The sequence below is a fragment of the Prionailurus bengalensis genome, chromosome B2, assembly GCF_016509475.1.
Source record: "Prionailurus bengalensis isolate Pbe53 chromosome B2, Fcat_Pben_1.1_paternal_pri, whole genome shotgun sequence".
NCBI lineage: Eukaryota > Metazoa > Chordata > Mammalia > Carnivora > Felidae > Prionailurus > Prionailurus bengalensis.
In genome coordinates, this window is record NC_057349.1 from 40,285,239 (window position 1) to 40,306,474 (window position 21,236).

At 35.8% G+C, this 21,236-nt stretch overlaps 1 protein-coding gene across 6 annotated transcripts in view; it reads left to right on the forward strand.

Annotated features, from left to right (window-relative positions):
• UBR2 (ubiquitin protein ligase E3 component n-recognin 2) overlaps nt 1-21,236 on the forward strand; it is a 124,685-nt gene that overhangs the window by 34,330 nt on the left and 69,119 nt on the right. For all 6 annotated transcript variants that reach the window (XM_043591414.1, XM_043591413.1, XM_043591416.1 and 3 more), the window contains exons 3-7: nt 3,320-3,398; nt 5,268-5,381; nt 13,999-14,129; nt 17,203-17,341; nt 17,843-17,905. In XM_043591414.1, the coding sequence (XP_043447349.1) occupies nt 3,320-3,398; nt 5,268-5,381; nt 13,999-14,129; nt 17,203-17,341; nt 17,843-17,905 (526 nt within the window). The remainder of the gene's footprint in view (nt 1-3,319; nt 3,399-5,267; nt 5,382-13,998; nt 14,130-17,202; nt 17,342-17,842; nt 17,906-21,236) is intronic.

Consider the following 21,236-nt stretch of genomic DNA (forward strand, 5'->3'; position numbering starts at 1 on the left):
TAATATGGCAACTCTTTTTATGCACACACGTATACCCACACACACTTTTTTTCCTTGCCCTGCTGGATTATTTTAAAGCAAATTCCAGACTGCATGTCTTCTTATGAGTCCTCAGAATATAGCTTTTTTCTCTACAACCATTAACATCCTAAAAAATTAACACTAATTCCTTAACATTATCTAATATCTAGCCTGAATGGAAATTGTCCTGATTGACTCATAAATGTGGATTCAAAGTTCACACCTTGCATTTGGCTGTTACTCCTCATTTTTTCTTTTAATCTATAATAGCTTCTCTCCCTCTTTTTTTTTTTTTTCCTTTCCTTTTCTTTTCTTTTCCAGTTATGTCCCTAAGAAAATGGGTCATTTGTTCTGTGGAATTTTCCACATTCTGGATTTGTTTGTTGTGTCCCCATGGTGTTGCTTAACATGTTTCTTTATGCCCTGTATTTCCTCTGAACAGGTATTTAGGTGTAATTAAATTGTTATGTAGTATTGGAGGGGGGTATGAATACTAACTTCATGAATACTGATGTGTAACTTCTTAATTCTTCATGTCAGGAAGCACATTATGCTTGTCTGGTTTTTTTGTTTAAGATGATCAGTGGGTTTCGGTATCTTGCAGATGCAACCATTATAAAGGTCTTCGTTATCCTTTTTATCTAATGTTTTAGCAGTCACTGATGCTTGTTGTCTAGATCATTATTTTTTATTAGGGGGTAGAAAAATATTCTAACTTAGTTTTTTGTTTGTTAGCTTGTCTTCTATAGAAGAAAAACAGTCCCTCCTCATTCCTTTGATTAGCTTGAAGTTTATATAGGAAAGGCAAGATATATTCTTGATTTTTTTGCAGAAGGGCACTTTCTTTGTAAACCTACTGGGAACATAATACTAATGGATACCCTTTAGAGATGTTTTACTTTAATATTTAAAGTAAGGCAAAGATGCCTACTATTACTGCTGTTGTTTAATATATTACTGGAGGTTCTTGTCAACAGCATAAAAGAAGAAAAACAAAACGGTGTAAAGATTGTAAGGAAAGAGAAAATTGTCGTTACATACAGGCTATATACTCATTTACTCTGGGAGAAAACAAAACAGAATCAACAAACTATTAGAACTGCCTTGAGTTCATCAAGGATGCTAAAAATCAATACTGTTTCTTTTCATCATCCTTAAGCAACTAGAAAATGAGTTTTTGTTTTTTTTTTTTTTAAAGGAGATTGGAAGTTTATTGAATACACCACAAGGGAGCAGTGGGCAGGACAGCAAAGGAGAGACTGCCTAGAAAATGAGATTTTGAAAAAATACTTATTTAAAATAAAACCTAGAGAGTACCTAGATATTAGTCTAATCAAGAATATAAGGATTCATATGAAGAAAACTTTACAACTTCAGTAAAAGACTTAAGAAAGAATCATGGATGTGATAATTTACTCTTATAATGATGTTCTTACTCTTGAAGCTTATCAATAAATTCTAAGTAATCTCTGTCAAAATTTTAGCTGGATATTTTTGAGGCTCTCTATACACTTATCCTAAGTAATGTGTCGAAGAATAAAGAAGAGTTTGTGAATAGCTGAGCCAGCATTTTCGAAAGAGAATAAAAGGGAACTTAACCTGCCAGATATTAAGACCTACTACAAAGCCATAGTAATACAGTTTGGTATAGTGTAAGAACAAATAAATCACTGACACATATTAGAGAGCTTATAGACCAAAGGAGATGTGGGAGCTTTATAAAGATGACCCCATAACCAATAGATAAAAGTTAAATCATTTAGTAGATGGTGTTGGAAAAAAATAGCTCAGTATATATTGAGAAATAAAACCTTATTCTACATGATACACAAAGGTACAGTTGTATTCCACCTAAATGTGGAAGATAAAACCAAAAGATGAATAGAAGAAAAAGAGGAATATTTTTGTGACTTGGGGTTGGGGAAAGAACTTCCTAAAACCTCACAGTATGAACCAATTGCATGTGTGTGTATGTGAATTTAATTGCATCAGAATAGGTAGTACTATTTAACAAAGGACCCCATAGGCAAAATTAATACAGAAGTGACAAACAGGAGACAATATTTGCAATGTTTAATATTGCCAGGTGCCATTATCCTCTAGGTTAGATTCTGCAAATAAGATAAAAGAAAGCAATCCCAGCAGAAAAATGGGCAAAGACAACTTATAGAAAAGGAAGCCCCAAAAGTAATAAGCATATAAAGAGTTGCTCAAAGATACTAGCGACCAGGGACATGCAGATTAAAACAGTATGACATTATTTCAAATATGTTGACCTTGCACATATTAGAAAACCAGATAAAACCAAATGCTGATGAAGATGCAGGGCTATAAAAACCCTCATACACTGATGGGGGATATGTAGCCACTCTGGACTGTAGCATGGCACTCAGAATAAGAACTTAACATGAATTATGACCCAGAAATTCTGCTCTTGAGTTTATATGCCAAAGAATGTCGCAGACATATCTGTAAGAGAACATTTACACGATGTTTATTACAGCATTGTATAGTAGAAAGGCATTGGAGGTTGTCCAGGTGTCCAGTGCAGGGAGAGTAGAGAGAGAAAATATTTTGGGTACGTGACATAGCATACTATGTAGCCATTGGAAACAGCAAATCAGATGTTCACATACAAAATGAATGGATTATGTTACAGACGTGTAAATGTAACGATGAGATATATAACACAATGAGAGTTAACATGCATTAAAAATACATGCACTCAGGCAGCTTTTCCTGCCAACACGGGTCCTGTCCTGTGCTTTAATAAAATCACCTTTTTGCACCAAAAAAAAAAAAAAAAAAAAAAAAAATACATGCACTCAAATACATTTTGCAAAAACACATGCAACTAAAAGGGCACACAATAAGCACAGTAGAATGGTTGCCTATCAGGATACAGGAACTAGGCTAAGGTGAAATTTAAAGATGTTCCTAACTCCCCATCTCATTTCATGGAAGTATAGGGATTCTTTTGTGTAGGATATGATCTGTAAATGTGTCTAGCTGGCAGTATGATGAAAGCAAATGAAACGACTGAAATGAAATGGGAATTTGATATCCCCAAATCTAGTGTGAGATCTACACATCTACATATCCAGAATGAGAAGCAGGTTCTTAAGCTGACTTCATTGCTCAAAGATCTCACAGATCTTTGAGAATAATATTTCCTTCTAACACCAAAGCACTTCCCTATTCTGGCTCTTCTAGGATGGATTCCAATTGAAATATTATGTTGTGATATATACAGTTATTTTATGACACTCTGATTTTTTTTTTTTCTTTAACTTTACAGAGACTGTGCAGTTGATCCAACTTGTGTTTTATGCATGGAGTGCTTTTTGGGAAGTATTCACAGAGACCATCGATATAGGGTTAGTAATGCCCAGATAATAACCATACCCACTATTAAATTTTATATTAGATACCTTTTCTGTCTTTTTTAAATTCCAAGATTTAACACTAAAATGGGGGAGACTGGTTTAAGAAATGTGTTATTTTAACACCATTAAACATACGATAGCAGTGTAGAAATGAATTATGAATCCAGGCTTCCTGAATACATGGTTTAGGAAAGACAGCACAGATATCAGCTCCTGCATATTGCTTTTCAGCTAGTTTGTTTTGCTATTTTCTTATGTTTATTATCTTCATAATTCTAGGTTTATGCAGAAGGTTATCAAAAATTAGAGGATAAAGATGAGAGGTAAAGTGGGAGGGAGGTTCTGAAGGGAAGGACATGGGAGAAAAGGAGTAAGGAAGTGTCAGGATTATACATTTAAGAAATGCTTTGTTGGTCATTGTCTACAGAAGATTTGTCATTTCTTAATATTAAAGAGGCATCTACTATATCGCGGAAGAGGGCCCAACTCCAGAACATAAGACCCACCTATTTTATTATTTTTCTACTGCTATAATGCAGTCAGTACTTTGCAAAAAGTCAGGTATGTTTGCTTTTAAATCAAGGATATGAACAAAGACAGTTTATGCTAAGCCTGTCCTGGTTCCTCTACTAGAAATTGAAGGCAAAGCCGTGAGCATTCAAAAGTTAAGGAAGTGTTAGTAGCTGGAACTTTTCACCCTCAAATGAAATAGTAGAGGGAATATTGCAATCTTATTATTAATTCAGGAGCCCTGTTGGCTCAGGACTTTTCCTCTTGTTTGTTTTTTTTTTCACTCTACCCTAGTATTGCTAATAATGAACTAAAGCAGCTACAAAATTAAGACCCCTTGTGTCTTTGTATGTTTTTATTTTCAGAAGTCAGTAAGAGAATCCCAGTTTTCTTTAAGCTGTTCTATCTATATCTCGGGTAACCAGAAAAAGAATAAAAACTATAGGGTTATCATTTTCCAAATGGCTGCCTCCTCATGGTTTGTGGGTTTTTTGTGGGGTTTTTTTGTTTGTTTGTTTGCTTGTGTTTTGGCATATATCCCTGCAGCCCCTGGGAATAATTGTCACTTGTGGATTTACATTAATTATATTTTTATATATAACAGATACTTTCTTTGGACAGTATGTAATAGGGCTCATTCTGAAATTTGCAGCAAATTTCCTAAAACTCCTAAAACTCTCTTGTGCAGTATTTTTTTAAGGCAGAATTTCCTATAATTAATGAGTTGTATCTTGCTAGATTCCTTGAATCATTGCCATATCTTAGGGAAGTATGAATAATTCTTGAACCCTGCAGATGGTGAAAACCTTTTCTGACCAGACAATCCACTTTTACATTTCCTGAGCTGCTTTCCTTGTCCAAGAATGCTATTTAGAGGGTGTTAGAAAAGGAAAAACAAACTATTTCTGTAGTTTTTGTTAGTCACTTTCTCTTATCAGGTGCAACAATCTTCTAGGGAAAAATAACCATAGTAATCTTTACAGCTCTTGAATCTGTTATATTACATTAGAGCGCTGTAACCAGGTGACATTAATACCAACATTGTATCAAAGCCCAGCAGGAAAACCCTGTTGGTTTTCCTAATTAAGGAAGTCATGTAGGTAGGCACATTTTACCTCTTTAAACTAGACTAGACACTACAAAGTAGCTTATTTCATTTCAGAATCACTTAATTTAGGCTTATTTAAGCTTTAAAACATCAAGAGGTTTGGCATTTTATTTCATTTTACTCCTCAAAAGAAATGAAACATTTTAGTGATGTTATTTCCTTAGCACTTGCTATTCTTATTTATAATCTGATAGCCCTCAGTAAATACTTATTGACAAGATACTTTACAATTTTTTTTCAAGATGACAACATCAGGAGGTGGAGGTTTCTGTGACTGTGGTGATACTGAAGCTTGGAAAGAGGGTCCTTACTGTCAAAAACATGAACTTAACACCTCTGAAATTGAGGAAGAAGAGGTAAAAACGTTTTCACAAAGTTGTTTTTAAGGAAATACTGTTTTAACCACAAGTTTGAAATATTTTCAGACATAGGAACTAGGTTACGAGAAATGAATAAGCAAAATAGTCCTGTCACTCTTACCAGTGACTAGACCTACTTTGAAAGGTCTTTACATTTTATGGATGTCATACCATTGCTATTAGTACTCACTTGTGATTCTGGAAGTTTAATTTAATTTGGACTTCTATTTGAGGTTTTGTTTTCAGTCCTCATTTATTATTGAAAGATTGTTTTTCCTATGTGTATAGATTAATTTTGTTGTTTTTTGTATATTTGTGTTGTGACTAAGATTTTGTAGGCCAGGTACCCTTCTTTTCTGTAACTATACGTGGGAGCCAATTCTAATCACCATCTGGCATATCAGTGTCATTGGGTATGTGATGAGACCAAGTATAAATAGCAAAGTACAAATTACAGTCACTCCAGCTGTAAATATGTGCTTTTTAAAATTCTTGATTCTGCATTATTTTCTCTAAATGATATTTGTAATGATATAGTAGACTCTTACTAAATAAATACTTAAATCTCTGCTGCTATTTCTGACAGTTTGATGTTTGATTCAACACCCTCATTTCAGATTTTATTTTTAAATGATAGAGAAGTAGATACATTCAAAGTACTTATGCATCGTTAGCAGCTCTGCTACAGATTTGGGGCAAGTGAACATTAATAGTACTTCCTGGTCCTCATACCTTACAAGTCTCAAATATTTGACCTGCACTTTATGGTGCAGGACAGACTCTTTCAGACTGTGTTCCACTGTGCTTAGGACAGATTAAAATTTGTGTGAAATGATTGAGTGCTATGAAAAACATATATTTTGTGTTTCATTTGCCTTGTGTAAGTGGTGTAGGATTTGCAACAGACACCCAATGATTAGAGTTTCAGATTTCTCCACTTCTTTTGGAGGAGCTCCATTTTTATCTCTTTTATATATTGGATTGGATTTCCATGTGTAAAAATACAAGACAAATATTTGACAAAAAGAGCTGTACTTTTAATTTAAAAAAAATGAAGACTGGTATAAAACTATGGGAGAAGACATTTGCAAATCATATACAGTAGTCCCACCTTATCCATGGAGGGTGTGTTCCAAGACCCCCTGTTGATATCTGAAGTTGTGGATAGTACTGAACCCTATAGATACTAGTTTTTTTCTTATTCATAGATACCTATGATAAGGTTTAATTTATAAAGTCTAATTTTTTGTCAGTAAGAGACTGCTAATAACTAATAATAAAATAGGACAATTATAACAGTATATCATAATAGAAGTTAGGTGAGTGAGCACTCACTCACTTGCTCTCATAATATTGTACTGTACCTACCTTTCTTGTGATGATGTGAGATGATAAAATGCCTACTTTGATGAGATGAAGTGAGGTGAAGGCCATAGGCATTGTGACATAAAGTTAGGCTACTGTTGACCTTCTGGCCATGCCTCAGAAGAAAGAGTATCTGCTTCCAGTCTCCCAACTGACCTGGTGATGACCGAAACCATGGATAAGGGGGGACTTAATGCATCTGAGAAAGGTTTCGTATTCAGAGTATATATCTTACAACTCAACAACAGAACCACAAACAACACAAAAATGGGCAAAGGACTTGAATAGACATTTCTCTAAAGAAGATATAATACACATGACCAACAAACATGTGAAAACATAGTCAGCATCATTGGTTATTAGGGAAATGCAAATTGAAACCACTTCACACCCACTAAGATGGCTATAATCAGAAAAAAAGGAATGTATGTGTTGGTGAAGATGTAGAAAAAGTGGAGCCCTGGTACATGCCTAAAGGGGATGCAAAATAATTCAGAGCCGTGGAACAGTTTGACTATTCCTCCAAAGATTAAACATAGAATTGCCATATGAGCCTGTAATTTCACTGTTAGGTATATACCCAAAAGCACTGGAAGCAGGTGTTCAAATGAGTATCAACTGTAATGTCTATCAGTAGATGAATGGATAGACAAATTGTGGTGTACAGATAATGTACTATTACTCAGACATAGAAAGGAATGAAATACTGATACCTGGTACAACTTGGATGAACCTCCAAAACATTATTCTAAGTGAAGGAAGCCAGACGCAAAAGAACGCATATTGTCTGATTCCATTTATATAAAATACCCAAAATAGGTAAACTTGTAGACAAAACACACACTGGTGGTTGCCAAGGGCTGGGGAAGGGGAGAATGGCAAAAACTGCTTAATGGGTAGGGGGTTTTACTTTGAAGTAATAGAAATGTTTTGGAACTATAGAAAGGTGATAGTGGTACAATATTATGAATGTACTAAATACCACCAATTAGTTTACTTTAAAATGGTTAGGTTATGGGGCGCCTGGGTGGCGCAGTCGGTTAAGCGTCTGACTTCAGCCAGGTCACGATCTCGCGGTCCGGGAGTTCGAGCCCCGCGTCAGGCTCTGGGCTGATGGCTCAGAGCCTGGAGCCTGTTTCCGATTCTGTGTCTCCCTCTCTCTCTGCCCCTCCCCCGTTCATGCTCTGTCTCTCTCTGTCCCAAAAATAAATAAATGTTGAAAAAAAAAATTAAAAAAAAAAAATGGTTAGGTTTCTGTTCTGTGAATTTCACCTCAATAAATTACTTAGAAAAATCTTAGAACTTTTGTTACCTTTTAATCTTTGTTTTAGATAGACTGAAAATAATTTTTGAATAAAATTACTCTGTTGACTTTATCCTCGTACATAAGTTGGGTAGCTATCAAATATTGACGACTTGAGTTAATTTCCTGTTAGGAAGATGTTAGCAAGATTGCCTGCCTGGCTTAAGTTATATGGTTCTGCCTGGAGAATCTATACTGCAGCAACTTAAGAGAATAAACCTCCACACTCTGCCATTTAATTCCAATTTAAGAATTCAGTTAAGAGAAATGAAGTCCTCAAGGATAAGACTGTAAGAGAAGCTATTTTTAAAATAGCATTTTGTTTAGCATTCCTGGTCCCCACTCAGTAAATTTATACATATATCTAGGTTTTTTTTTATCTTTTATGCTTAAAATGGAAGAAAGCTATAAAATATTTGCAATGTACTTTTTTAGTTTGTCATAGAATTGTTTTTATTGAATGTAATTTTTTATTATACATTTAGCCTGCATCTTAAGAAAAAAGTTGGAAAAAATATACCTGTATATTATCAAGTATATACTTGATAATACACTTCTCTAGGGATAATGTTTAGCAGTTCCATCGATCTTCTCAACTCTTGGCATTTGGGATGGGACTTTTGTTGTTATGTAGGCCAGGGATCAGCAAACTATGGCCCCATAGAGGCCTGTTACTGGCACCATCATAAACTAAGAATGGTTTTTATATTTTTAAATATTTGGAAAAAATCAATAGGATGGTGTCTGTGGCATGTGAAAATGGTAGGAAATTCAGATTTCGGTGTCTATAAACAAAACTGTACTGCAACACAGGTATGTTTAATTGTGCATTGTCTATAACTGCTTTTCCACTCCAACAGCAAAATTGAGCAGCTGTAACAAATACCCTGTAGTCTACAAAAACTAAAAGATTTAGTATCTGACTCTTTACAGGAAAAGTTTGCCGATCCCAGATACATGCTGTCAGAAGCATTGTGTTTACTTATTTCCCACAGACTAAATGGCAGTAGCATCTCCCATCACTGTGGCAACAGTAAATGCCCAGCCAGGTTTCCAATGGGCCCTTTGGGCATGGGGATAAATAGGGAGTCTGGACTGTCTCTTTTGATCATCTTCATAGGAACTATAAGAAGTTTCTCTTCCGTCTCTCCATTAGGAAGTGTTATGTTTCTCTTGCTATGGGTCTGGTAACTGATTCCGTTTCCTTTTGTTGAGGCTTCTGGGAAACAGAGCCAAATGTTTGGAAACAGTGCCTGTGTGTAGTAGCTATTTGGAAATTTATATGATCTGCCTTTACAGTAAACATATTATCACCTAATTTTCCTACCTTTATTCTGGTTTTGCCCACTTTGTACATCTATTTTTTTTAATACTGTCTCATTACACTGATGTATTCCTAAGTTGCTGTAAAACCTTTTTGGAATGAAATTTAATTCAGTAACAAATGCACTGAATGAACGACCTCGATGAAGACTTTTTTTTACCTGAAATTTTCCCTTATCAATACTGCTCTCATCTCAAATGAATGCAGATTTGTGATTATTAATAGCTAAAAATTATGCCAAGGTACTATACTTTGTTTATCTCATTTAATTCTCAGAACAGTCCTGTTAGATAAGTACTGCTGTTACAGAGATTGTATAGCTGCAGAAGCTTGGGTTTTAGAGAGATTTAAAAACTTGCCCAAGGTCTTTTTTTTTTTTTTAAGTTTATTTATTTTGAGAGAGAGAGCACATGCAAGAATGCGAGAAGGGGAGGGGCAGAGAGAGAATCCCAAGCAGGCTCAGCTCTGTCAGTACAGAGCCCGATGTGGGGCTCGAACCCACGAACCATGAGATCATGACCTGCACTGAAATCAAGACTCAGACACTTAACCAACTGAACCACCCAGGTGCCACCCAGAGCATCTTAATGGTAATTTGAACTCCAGTAATGGAACTCTTTAACAGTGTATTGCCCTGATTTTATTTTTTTCTCCAAATTTTTATTTAAATTCCAGTTAGTTAGCCAGTGGAGTATTAGCTTCGGGTATAGATTTTAGTGATTCATCACTTACATACAATACCCAGTGGTCATTATAGCAAGTGTCCTCCTTAATACTCATTACCTATTTACCCCATCCCTCACCTACCTCTTCTCTAGTAACCATCAGTTTGTTCTCTATGGTTAAGAGTCTGTTTCTTGGTGGGGCACCTGGGTGGCTCAGTCAGTTGAGCATCTGACTCCGGTTTCAGCTCAGGTCACGATCTCACATTTTGTGAGTTCGAGCCCCACATTGGGCTCTAAGTTGACAGCACAGAGCCTGCTTGGGTTTCTCTCTCCCTGTCTCTCTGTCCCTTCCCCACTTGTGGTGTCTCTGTCTGTCTCTCTCAAAGTAAGTAAATAAACTTAAAAAAAATTTTTTTTTAAAGTCTGTTTCTTGGTTTGCCTGTCTTTATTCCTGCCCCCTGTTCATTTGTTTTCTTTCTTAAATTCTACATGTTAAGTGAAATCGTATGGTATTTGTCTTTGACTAACTTATTTCCATTAGCATAATACTCTCTAGCTCCATCCACATTGTTACAAATGTAAGATTTCATTCTTTTTTATGGCTGAGTAATATTCCTGTGTGTGTGTGTGTGTGTGTGTGTGTGTGTGTGTGCGCGCGCGCGCGCATGCATGCATATACATATACCACATTTTTTCCATTCATCAGTGGATAGACATTTGGGCTTCTTTCATAATTTGGCTATTGTTGATGCTACATTGCACTGATTTTTAAAGTAATTTTTAGCAGTGGAATTTTTTTTTAATAAAAGCCTAATTTAAAAGTCTTAATAATAACAGATAAAAGTGGTATTATTTTTTTATTCCTGTATAATTAGCATACAGTGTTCTATTAGCTTCAGGTGTGGAATATAGTGTTTCAACAATTCTACACATTACTCAGTGCTCCTCATGATTAAGTGTACTTTTAATCCCCTTCACCTATTTTCACATGTCCCCCCACCCACTTCCCCTCTGGTAACTAACAATTTGATTCCCTATATTTCAGAGTCCTTCTTTTGTTTGTCCTTTTTTCTTTGTTCAGTTGTTTCTTAAATTCCACATATAAGGGGCACTTGGGTGGCTCAGTCAGTTAAGTGGCTGACTCTTGGTTTCAGCTCAGGTCATGATCTCATGGTTTCTGAGTTCAAGCCCTGTATTGGCTCCATGCTGACAGCATGGAGACTGCTTGGGATTCTCTCTCTCTCTCCCTCTCTCTCTACCCCTCCCTTGCTTGTACTCTCTCTCTCTTTCTCTCAAACTTAAAAAAAAAAAAAAAATTCCACATATGAGTGAAATCACACCGTATTTGTCTTTCTCTGCCTGACTTACTTCACTTAGCATTATAACTTATAGATTCATACACATTGTTTCAAATGGCAAGATTTTATTCTTTTTTATGGCTGAGTAATTCCATTGTATACATATGCTACATCTTTATCCTATCAGTGATCACTAAAAGTGGTATTATTAATGAATTTATTTTTTATAAGTTGAATTGTGTATTAGGTACTTGTTAGAAAGTCAACTCATGAAATAAGCGAGGTTGTTTTGATGACTGGTTTCTAGTTTATTACTAGTTTTAGTTGGGCAATATAGAGAAATGTAATTTTTCCTTATCCATAGCTTATTTGCATATGATAAGAGTTAAAATTATTATTATAATACAGTATATGCTTACATTAAAAAAAATTCAATGGGGCACCTAGGTGGCTCAGTCGACTGGGCATCCAACTTCGACTCAGGTCATGGTCTTGAGGTTCATGAGTTTGAGCCCCACGTTGGGCTCTGTGCTGACAGCTCAGACCCTGGAGCCTACTTTGGATTCTGTGTCTCCCTTTCTCTCTGCCCCTCCCCTGCTCATGCTCTGTCTCTTTCTCTCTCTCCCAAAAATAAATAAACATTAACAAAGTTTTTAAAAATTCAAACATTACAGTAGTGTATCACATAAAAGACTAGTTTTCCATAACCCCCACTACCTTCTAACATAAGCACAGATGATCTTTTTAACAATATGCCTTGTATTCTTCTGGTTTGAAAGAAGAATAACTCAAGTTGACTCACTGACAAAGATGTGTATTTTCTAAAATAAACATACTCAAAGAACTAGTTATTAGTCATAGTTGATAATACAACATAGGATGAGATGGTCATTTATTTACTCATTCCAACTGACTTATGCTTTCATAAGAGCAATTTGAACAGAAGTCTTTCTTAGTGTTGAATTTACTATTGTACATATGAGTAGACTTGCACAGCCTAGTATCCTTTCACTGCAGAAATAATTCTTTTTAATCAGTGATCATTTTTCAAGAAGTTGACATGTGTATCCAAAAATAGCAGAAAAATCTGTATTCCTAGGCCTGCCCCAAATTTGGCCAATGTAATAGCAAAGTTACCAGTTGGTGATCCCCAATATGTAATATAACACATTTTAGAGTATATTTTTACATTACTATTTTAAAATACAGGTAATTCTATATTTTCAAACTGATGTACAATTCAAACAGGAAACAGCTCTACCAGGTCCTGGGATTTTGTACAACAGTTTGAACACTACTGGCCTGGATTCTCAAGAACTGGCAGCAGTTTCTCTTTCAGGATCTGTTCCGTGCTTATAAATCTTGTTTGTGTAATTGTTTCATCCTCTGATGTCTTGTAACGGACATAATTGTGAGAAATGGAATAATTGTAAGATAATATCACCAAGGAAACTGAATTTTCTACTTTCTATTTTGGTGTAGCATGAGGTTCATATTGTTATTAATACCCATACTTTTATGAATCCCCAGGATGTACCAGTTCTGGTTCCCTCTTTGTATGGATTGTTTCACTATGTTAATCATTTCTAGCCTCTATAAGAAATAGTCAAATAAACTATGCTGGTAGGATAAAAAAATTTTCTTACATGGGACATATAAAGCAATCCATTGAGAAGAGTTGTGTAGGTTAAAAAAAAGTGCTGTAAGACTTTGAAAAGTCTTCTTACTCTTCTTACTTTTTCTTCTGTTCTTCAAGCTCTACACCCATCTCCTTTAGGAATCTTTGTCTTGTTTTCCCTCCATTCTTTTTATTCCTCCTCTCCATTTGTTTTGTGTCAGTTCTACTAGGCTTATCTTTGGGGAGGATGTGCAAAAATGTCTGTATCCTTCATGTATATTTGCAAGAATGTGTTGATTCCTATTCTATGATGCTGGAACATACTGATTTTCTTATTTGAGAAATGAATATAACACTAACTAGCCATTAAGCTAAATAACATGTCTAGATTTAAGAGAAAGCATAAAGATTAAAATCGTGTAAAACATTTTGCCTAAAAGGTATGATAAACTCAGTGTATGTTTATAGTAATACTTTTTCACATAACCTAGAAATTTTGTGACATACTCCCAGTTAAGTATAAGATGCAAAGTGCCCTGTTCCATGCATACGCAGTGTGCCCTGATGAAATAAAGTAGACAAGGGAATCAAGGGGTAGTTTTCTGACTTTGTTGATTTCTTCCCTTTAGAATCCTCAAAATCAGGCTCTCCTTCATACCTGTAAAACTAAATATTGCTGGTCTGCCCTTGGATAACATTCCTTTGTTTATTCTGGAAATTGGGATTAGGAGGATATGAAGCTATAAAGATGGTTTGATGTTAAGTTTTAAAGATCTTGGAATGCCATTCTAAAGTGTTTAGATTTATGCATTAGGCATTGGGGTGCCATTGAACATTTTTGATTCAGTAATTGGGATCATTATGAACAAAGTGTTTTAGGAAACTGGATTTGGTAGGATGTAATGTACAGGCTCAAACTGAAGAGAAGCCGAAGCTGGAAGATCAGCCAGCTGTTTACATTAGTATTTTGAGGTAAGGGAAGATGAGAATTAATGTGCATTTAAGATGGTTGCGGTTTTTTTTTTTTTTCTGTTCTTTCAGGATCCTCTTGTGCATTTATCAGAAGATGTGATAGCAAGAACCTACAACATTTTTGCTATTATGTTTCGATATGCAGTCGAGATACTAACCTGGGAAAAAGAAAGTGAACTGCCAGCAGATTTAGAGATGGTGTAAGTGTGACACATTTATTCTTCATATTCATATTTGCTCAAACTCAGTTTTAACCATTTTGATTCTAATTCCTCAAATTGAGTTGGAGCAAGGATAGAAGGATAGAGCATAATTTTTTCTTTTTTAATAATTACTTTCCCACAGAACAACTCTTTTATTTTATAGCTTTTAAATATGTGTGATCCACTTAGTTGGTAGAGGTTTCTCCCTGTTAATTGATTGGTTTGGTTAAGCCATGTCAGGGCTCTGCCCCTGGTTTCAGGCACAGGCAGTTTTCTGTTCTTCGTGTGATAAAACTGGTAACTCTAATATTTTTACCATTTGTACTTAAATTATTGAGGAGCTTGCGAACATGTGACCAGAGAGCTGGATTCGGCCGTAGCTGTTTTAAGGGCTTCCTTTTCCATGTGATGTGCTTGCCTCAAGCAACAGTCTCTTTAATATTTTTTTTTTTTCCAACGTTTATTTATTTTTGGGACAGAGAGAGACAGAGCATGAATGGGGGAGGGGCAGAGAGAGGGAGACACAGAATCGGAAACAGGCTCCAGGCTCTGAGCCATCAGCCCAGAGCCTGATGCGGGGCTCGAACTCACGGACTGCGAGATCGTGACCTGGCTGAAGTCGGACACTTAACCGACTGCGCCACCCAGGCGCCCCAACAAGTCTCTTTAAATCTAACCGAGATTGTTGGAATTGTATTCATATTTAAGGTTGATTACAAGTTGAAGTGAGGGTCTGATGAACATTGGTGGTTTCTGTTTTGCTTCTCAGTAGTATTCTAGATAATTAGGTTGTGGGTTGTTTTTTTTTAAAAAGTAAGGTGTTAGCTATATCTTTTTGGAAATGTTGAAAATGGTACCTCAGGAACTTGTCTTCACATACAGGTGTACCTTGTGGGTTTTGTAGGTTGGGTCCAGACCACTGCAATAAAGTTCGCCACATCAACTGACTCTTTTTCACTTGAACACTTAGAGGCCATTATAGGGTTATTAATTGGCCTACTTTCAATATTGTGTCTCAGGGAACAGGGAGGTCCCAGGAGAGGAAGACAGACGGGGAAACAGCTGGTGGGTAGAGCAGTAAGAACACACACAACTTTTATCAATTAAGTTTGCAATCTTATGTGAATATGATTCCGAGTGCCCCAAAACAATTAGGATAGTAACATCAAAGATCAGTGATCACAAATCGCCATAAGAAATAGAGTAATGATTTAAAAAAAAGTTTGAAATATTGTAAGAATTACCAAAATGTGATGTAGAGACAGGACATGAGCAAATGCTGTTGGAAAGATGGCATTGATAGGCTTGCTCAACATAGTGTTGCCACAAACCTTCAATTTGTAAAAACAAACAAAACCCCACAGTATTTGTAAAGCACAATAAAACAAGATGTGCCTGTACTTCAAGTTGGGAGCCATTGATCGAAAGCCCAAATTTAGACCCTAGAGCATAGAAGAGTTTTGTTTTTTAATTTTTTTTAATGTTTATTTATTTTTGAGAAAGATAGACACAGTGAGAGCAGAGGAGGGGCAGAAAGAGAGGGAGACACAAAATCTGAAGCAGGCTCCAGGCTCTGAGCTGTCAGCACAGAGCCTGATGCAAGGCTCTAACTCAATGACCTGTGAGATCATGACCTGAGCCGAAGTCAGACACTTAACCGACTGAGCCACCCAGGCACCTCAGAAGAGTTTTGTTTTTACCTTTTTGTTCCATTGTATGTTCAAGGCTACCAATATATAAGGGAAAAAAATCTAACTTGCTTCTTTTATAATGTTTTCCCATGTTAGTAAACTACCCAGAAACCTGAATCACCTATACCCATTTAGATTTCAAGTCCAGCTGGCTCTCCCTCCATCAAACCATTCTACTTCTGGCGTGCCTGGGTGGCTTAGTCGGTTAAGCGTCCGACTTCGGCTAAGGTCATGATCTCACGGTCCCTGAGTTCGAGCCCCGTGTCGGGCTGTGTGCTGACAGCTCAGAGCCTGGAGCCTGCTTCAGATTCTGTGTCTCCCTCTCTCTCTGACCCTCCCCTGTTCATGCTCTGTCTCTCTCTGTCTCAAAAATAAATAAACACTAAAAAAAAAAAAAAAAAAATTCTACTTCTGTTCCTCTCTATTACTACTATCCTAGTCCAGATTAATTAATCATTCAGCAACATGGCCTCCCTAACTGAACTGCCATATCTACTCTTGTCCCTTAAGATTCATTCACACTGTAGCACAGTGAACTTTAAGGCAAATCTGACTATATCTCCTATTTTAAATCCTTCAATGCCCTTAGAATGGCAAAATCAATTTCCATTGTAAGATCTTCAAGATTTCTGCCTCTCTCCAACCTAATCTTCTCCCTCCCTGTGTTCCAGTTCCTAATACTTCCCTTTGCCACCTCAGGACCTTTGCATTCACCCTCCTCTAGCCCAGGTTTCTCAACTGTTGGCGTTTAGGACCAGATTAGTTCTTTGTTATAAGGGCTGTCCAGTGCATTGTAGAATTGTTTTGTTTTATTAATTTATTTTTTTAGTAATCTCTACCCCCAGCATGGGGCTCAAACTCACAACCCTGAGATGAAGAGTCACATGCTCTTCAACTGAGCCCATCAGGTGCCCAGTGGATTGTAGAATATTTAGCAGCATCCCTGGCCCTTATACACTAGATGCCAGTGACATTGCTGCCCCAGTCATGACAACAAAAAATGTCTCCAGACATTGCCAAATGGTCCTCTGTGGGGGACAGAGAATTGCCTCTAGTTGAGAACCACTGATAGCCAATTCTGACTTTAGGCGTCAGATGACTTCTGTGGCAGTTCTTCTCTGAAGGCCCAGACCTGTTTTGTCCAACTGCAGCATTCTGTTCTTCTTGATAAAAGCTAGTTCAGTTAGAATTACATGTCTAATATATATCTTCCCCATCAGATGGTAATGTCATAGAGCATGGGGACCGCAGATGACTTTGCCATAGATATGTGCCCAGTACCTAGCACATTCCCTAGAGCAAAGTATGCTCTTACTAAATCAGCCTGGAGCTAGAGAATATGCAATTAGATAATATATAATTAATGTTTTATGTCACAGAGAGAAGAGTGATACCTACTATTGCATGCTGTTTAATGATGAGGTGCATACCTATGAACAAGTTATTTATACCCTTCAGAAAGCTGTTAACTGTACACAAAAAGAAGCCATTGGCTTTGCAACTACAGTAGATCGAGATGTAAGTAATTTCATTATATTGATGTCAGATAATAAATTGAACTTTCATTACAGATAAATTATTCTGGGAATATTGAGTTAGAGGTATATATGTCTAGTCTTTTTTTTTTTAATTTCATTTTAATATTGGCCCAAATACATACTGGGTATTACTGTAATCTGATATTCCATAGAAAGTTTAGGAGGAAATGTAGATTTCAGTTGTCCTCATTCTACCCAGTGATTAGAAATAGTCAGTTATGAAAATAGTATAGCAGCCTAGAAGAATAAATGTCGTATTGTTTAAGGAACTATACTTATTAATGGCTTGAAAATGTTAGGATGGTTTTGAAGGAAAATATTTTAATTTACTTTTCATCATTGAATAGAATGAATGTTATAAATATTAAAATTGGCCAGAACTGTTATATGCATAAATATGTTTATTTGTTTACTGGTTGAACAGTTTTAATACTGAATATAGTATTTTTACATGTTAATTTAAAATTTTTTCATTTACCAGGGACGTAGGTCTGTTCGATATGGAGATTTCCAGCATTGTGAACAAGCAAAATCAGTAATTGTGGTAAGTAATTTAGACACATACCCACAGTATTATTTTTTTTATTTAAAACTAGTTCTGTATTTTGTCATTTATGAACGCATTTTTCTGCTTTCATGAAGGTAAAGCCAGCATCAACCAAAAGTCATATTTAATGATATGTTTCTCGAACATTGCATTATTGCTTTATCTAGTTTTTTTAAGCTGTGTAAGATTAATATAGAAAATGAATGTTTACATGAGATATATTTTCTGCCTTCCTATTTCTCTATCAGAGACATCTTAGAAAGTGTTTCATTGTTGTTTTGTTTTTGATAGGGTGTCACGTTACTTTTTAGGACTTAAACTGGCCTTTAGCACCAAGATTAGAATTCAAGGGAAGTTGTTTCTTGGTAACTTATAGCAAGGTATGCTGCATATATAATAGCACTTAGTGTATTATTTCTCTCAAAGAAAACTATTTCCCATGTTTATATTTATTTTTAAAAAGTAAGAATTATTTTAAACTATTTCATGTAAATGCATTTTATGTAAATGTCCTTTTAAAAAATAATTTTGTGTATTGTGAAATATTTTAAATATACAGATAAAAACAGAAATGACACAGTAAACACCTGTATGCCCACATTATACAACATTTCCTCATACTTTATGTAAATAAAATAATACAGAGTACCCAGTATTATTCCTTTAATCTTGCTCCCTTTTCTCCTACCCTAAGGATAAGTACTTTCATTAATTCATTTGTTCATTCTTGTGTGTGCCTCTATACTTCCATTTATTAAATCTGTCAACATTATATGTATTGATTTGGAGGCCTTTAAACATTATATAACAAGCTTCATACTGGATGTATTATACTGCAACTTTTCATTTCAGTGTTGGTTCTACATTTGTGTGTGTTGATGCATGTACCTGTGAAGTGTTCCATTGATAACTTTACCATAGTTTTTCCATTCTCCTCCTGATAGACAATTAGGATAATTCCTCCCCCCCGCCCCGCCCCCATCACTAACAGTCCTTTTATGGACATTGTTTTGTCTCCTTGTTGCATAGATGCAAAGGTTTCTGTAGGGTATATACCAAGAAATGGAATTTCTGAGTTGTTAGGATATCAGCATTTTCATCTTTATTAGATTTTGCCAAGTTAGTCTCCAAAACAGTGGTACTAATATACATTCCCACCAACAGTGTATAGAGAGTTCCCGTTTCTCCACAGCTTTGTCAAAACTGTATGTTGTCAGATTTTTTAACTTTTGCCAATTTAATGTGTATGAATGGCATCTCATCAATTAAATTTGCATTGCCTTAATTATTGAGTACCTTACTTCATGTTTATTTATGTTTTCTTTGAATTTCCTATTCGTACCCTTTACCAATTTTTTTCATTTAATGTTTAGGATAAACAGAGCACTCATAGATTATCAAGTAGGAACAAAATAGAAAAATGGACATAGGATATGAAAAGGCAGTCACAGGCGAGAAAATGTAGGCGGTCAGTGTATATGAAGAGACTCATTTGTTAGTAATCAGTAAAATGACAAGGAGATTTCATACTCATCAGGATGGAGAAATTAGAGTTATAAAATATCTTACTGGCAGAGATGCAGAGAATAGGAATACTTGTGTAAAACTAAATTGCTACAGCATTTTAGGAAAATAATCTAGTAGCATCTATGAAACTTACCTTTCCTAAGAATTTATCCCATAGAAATGTAAGCACTAGGAAGTGTGTGTACAAAGATGTTCAGTACTGCTTTTTTTGGAATCAACAGAAGACTGAAACAAAGGGAATATGAATGCCCTTCTCTAGAGGATGTTTGAATAAATCCACACCACAGAATATCATGAGTCATTAACAAAAAAAATCAGTTAATGCAAAGATGCACAAGAGTATGTATAGTATCCCATTTTTATAAATCAAATAAAAATCTTTATAAATGTATACATACATAATATATAGAGATAGAGAAAATATGCAAAGATGTACTGTCTTTTTTTTTAATATGAAATTTATTGTCAAATTGGTTTCCATACAATACCCAGTGCTTATCACAACAGGTGCCCTCCTCAATACCCATCACCCACCCTCCCCTCCCTCCCACCCCCCATCAACCCTCAGAGAGTTCTCAGTTTTTAAGAGTCTCTTAAGGTTTGACTCCCTCCCTAACTTTTTTTTTTTTTTACTTCCCCTCCCCCATGGTCTTCTGTTAAGTTTCTCAGGATCCACATAAGAGTGAAAATATATGGTATCTGTCTTTCTCTGTATGACTTATTTCACTTAGCATAACACTCTCCAGTTCCATCCACATTGCTACAAAAGGCCAGATTTCATTCTTTCTCATTGCCAAGTAGTATTCCATTGTGTATATAAACCATAATTTCTTTACCCATTCATCAGTTGATGGACATTTAGACACTTCCCATAATTTGGCTATTGTTGAGAGTGCTGCTATAAACATTGGGGTACAAGTGCCCCTATGCACCAGCACTCCTGTATCCCTTGGGTAAATTCCTAGCAGTGCTATTGCTGGGTCATAGGGTAGATCTATTTTTAATTTTTTAAGGAACCTCCACACTGTTTTCCAGAGTGGCTGCACCAGTTTGCATTCCCACCAACAGTGCAAGAGGGTTCCCGTTTCTCCAGATGTACTGTTTTAATGTGGGTTATGGAGATCGAATGAAGTTGGGGTAGAAGGATGCTCCAAACAAAAAAATGAGAAGGGGGAATAAAAATTAAAAATTGTGTTAGACTTAAATAGACATTTCTTCAAAGAAAGTATATAAATTACCAATAAACACACGGAAACATGCTCAACATTACTAATCGTTAGGGAAATGCAAATAAAAACCATGACGAGATACCACCTGATACCCATTAGGATTGCCGTTATAAACAAACAAAAACAATAGCACAACATCACAAGTGTTGGTAGGGATATGGACGAATTGCAACCCTTGTGCACACTGCCGGTGGGAATGTAAAATGGTACAGCCACTATGGAAAACTGTATGGTGGTTCCTTCAAAAAAAAAATAGAATTACCATATGATCCAGCAGTTTTGCTTCTGGATATATACACAAAAGAATGGAAAGCAGAGCCTCAGAGACATTTGCACAGCTATGTTCATAACAGCATTATCATTCACAATAGACAAATGATAGAAGCAATGCAAGTGTCTATTGATGGGTGAATGGATAAAATAAAATCTATATACATACAATAGAATATCATTCAACCTTAAAAAGGAAGAAGATTCTAACACATGCTACATACAACCTGGATGAACCTTGAGGACGTTATGCTTAGAGAAATAAGCCAGTCACAAAAAGATAAATATTGCATGATTCTGTT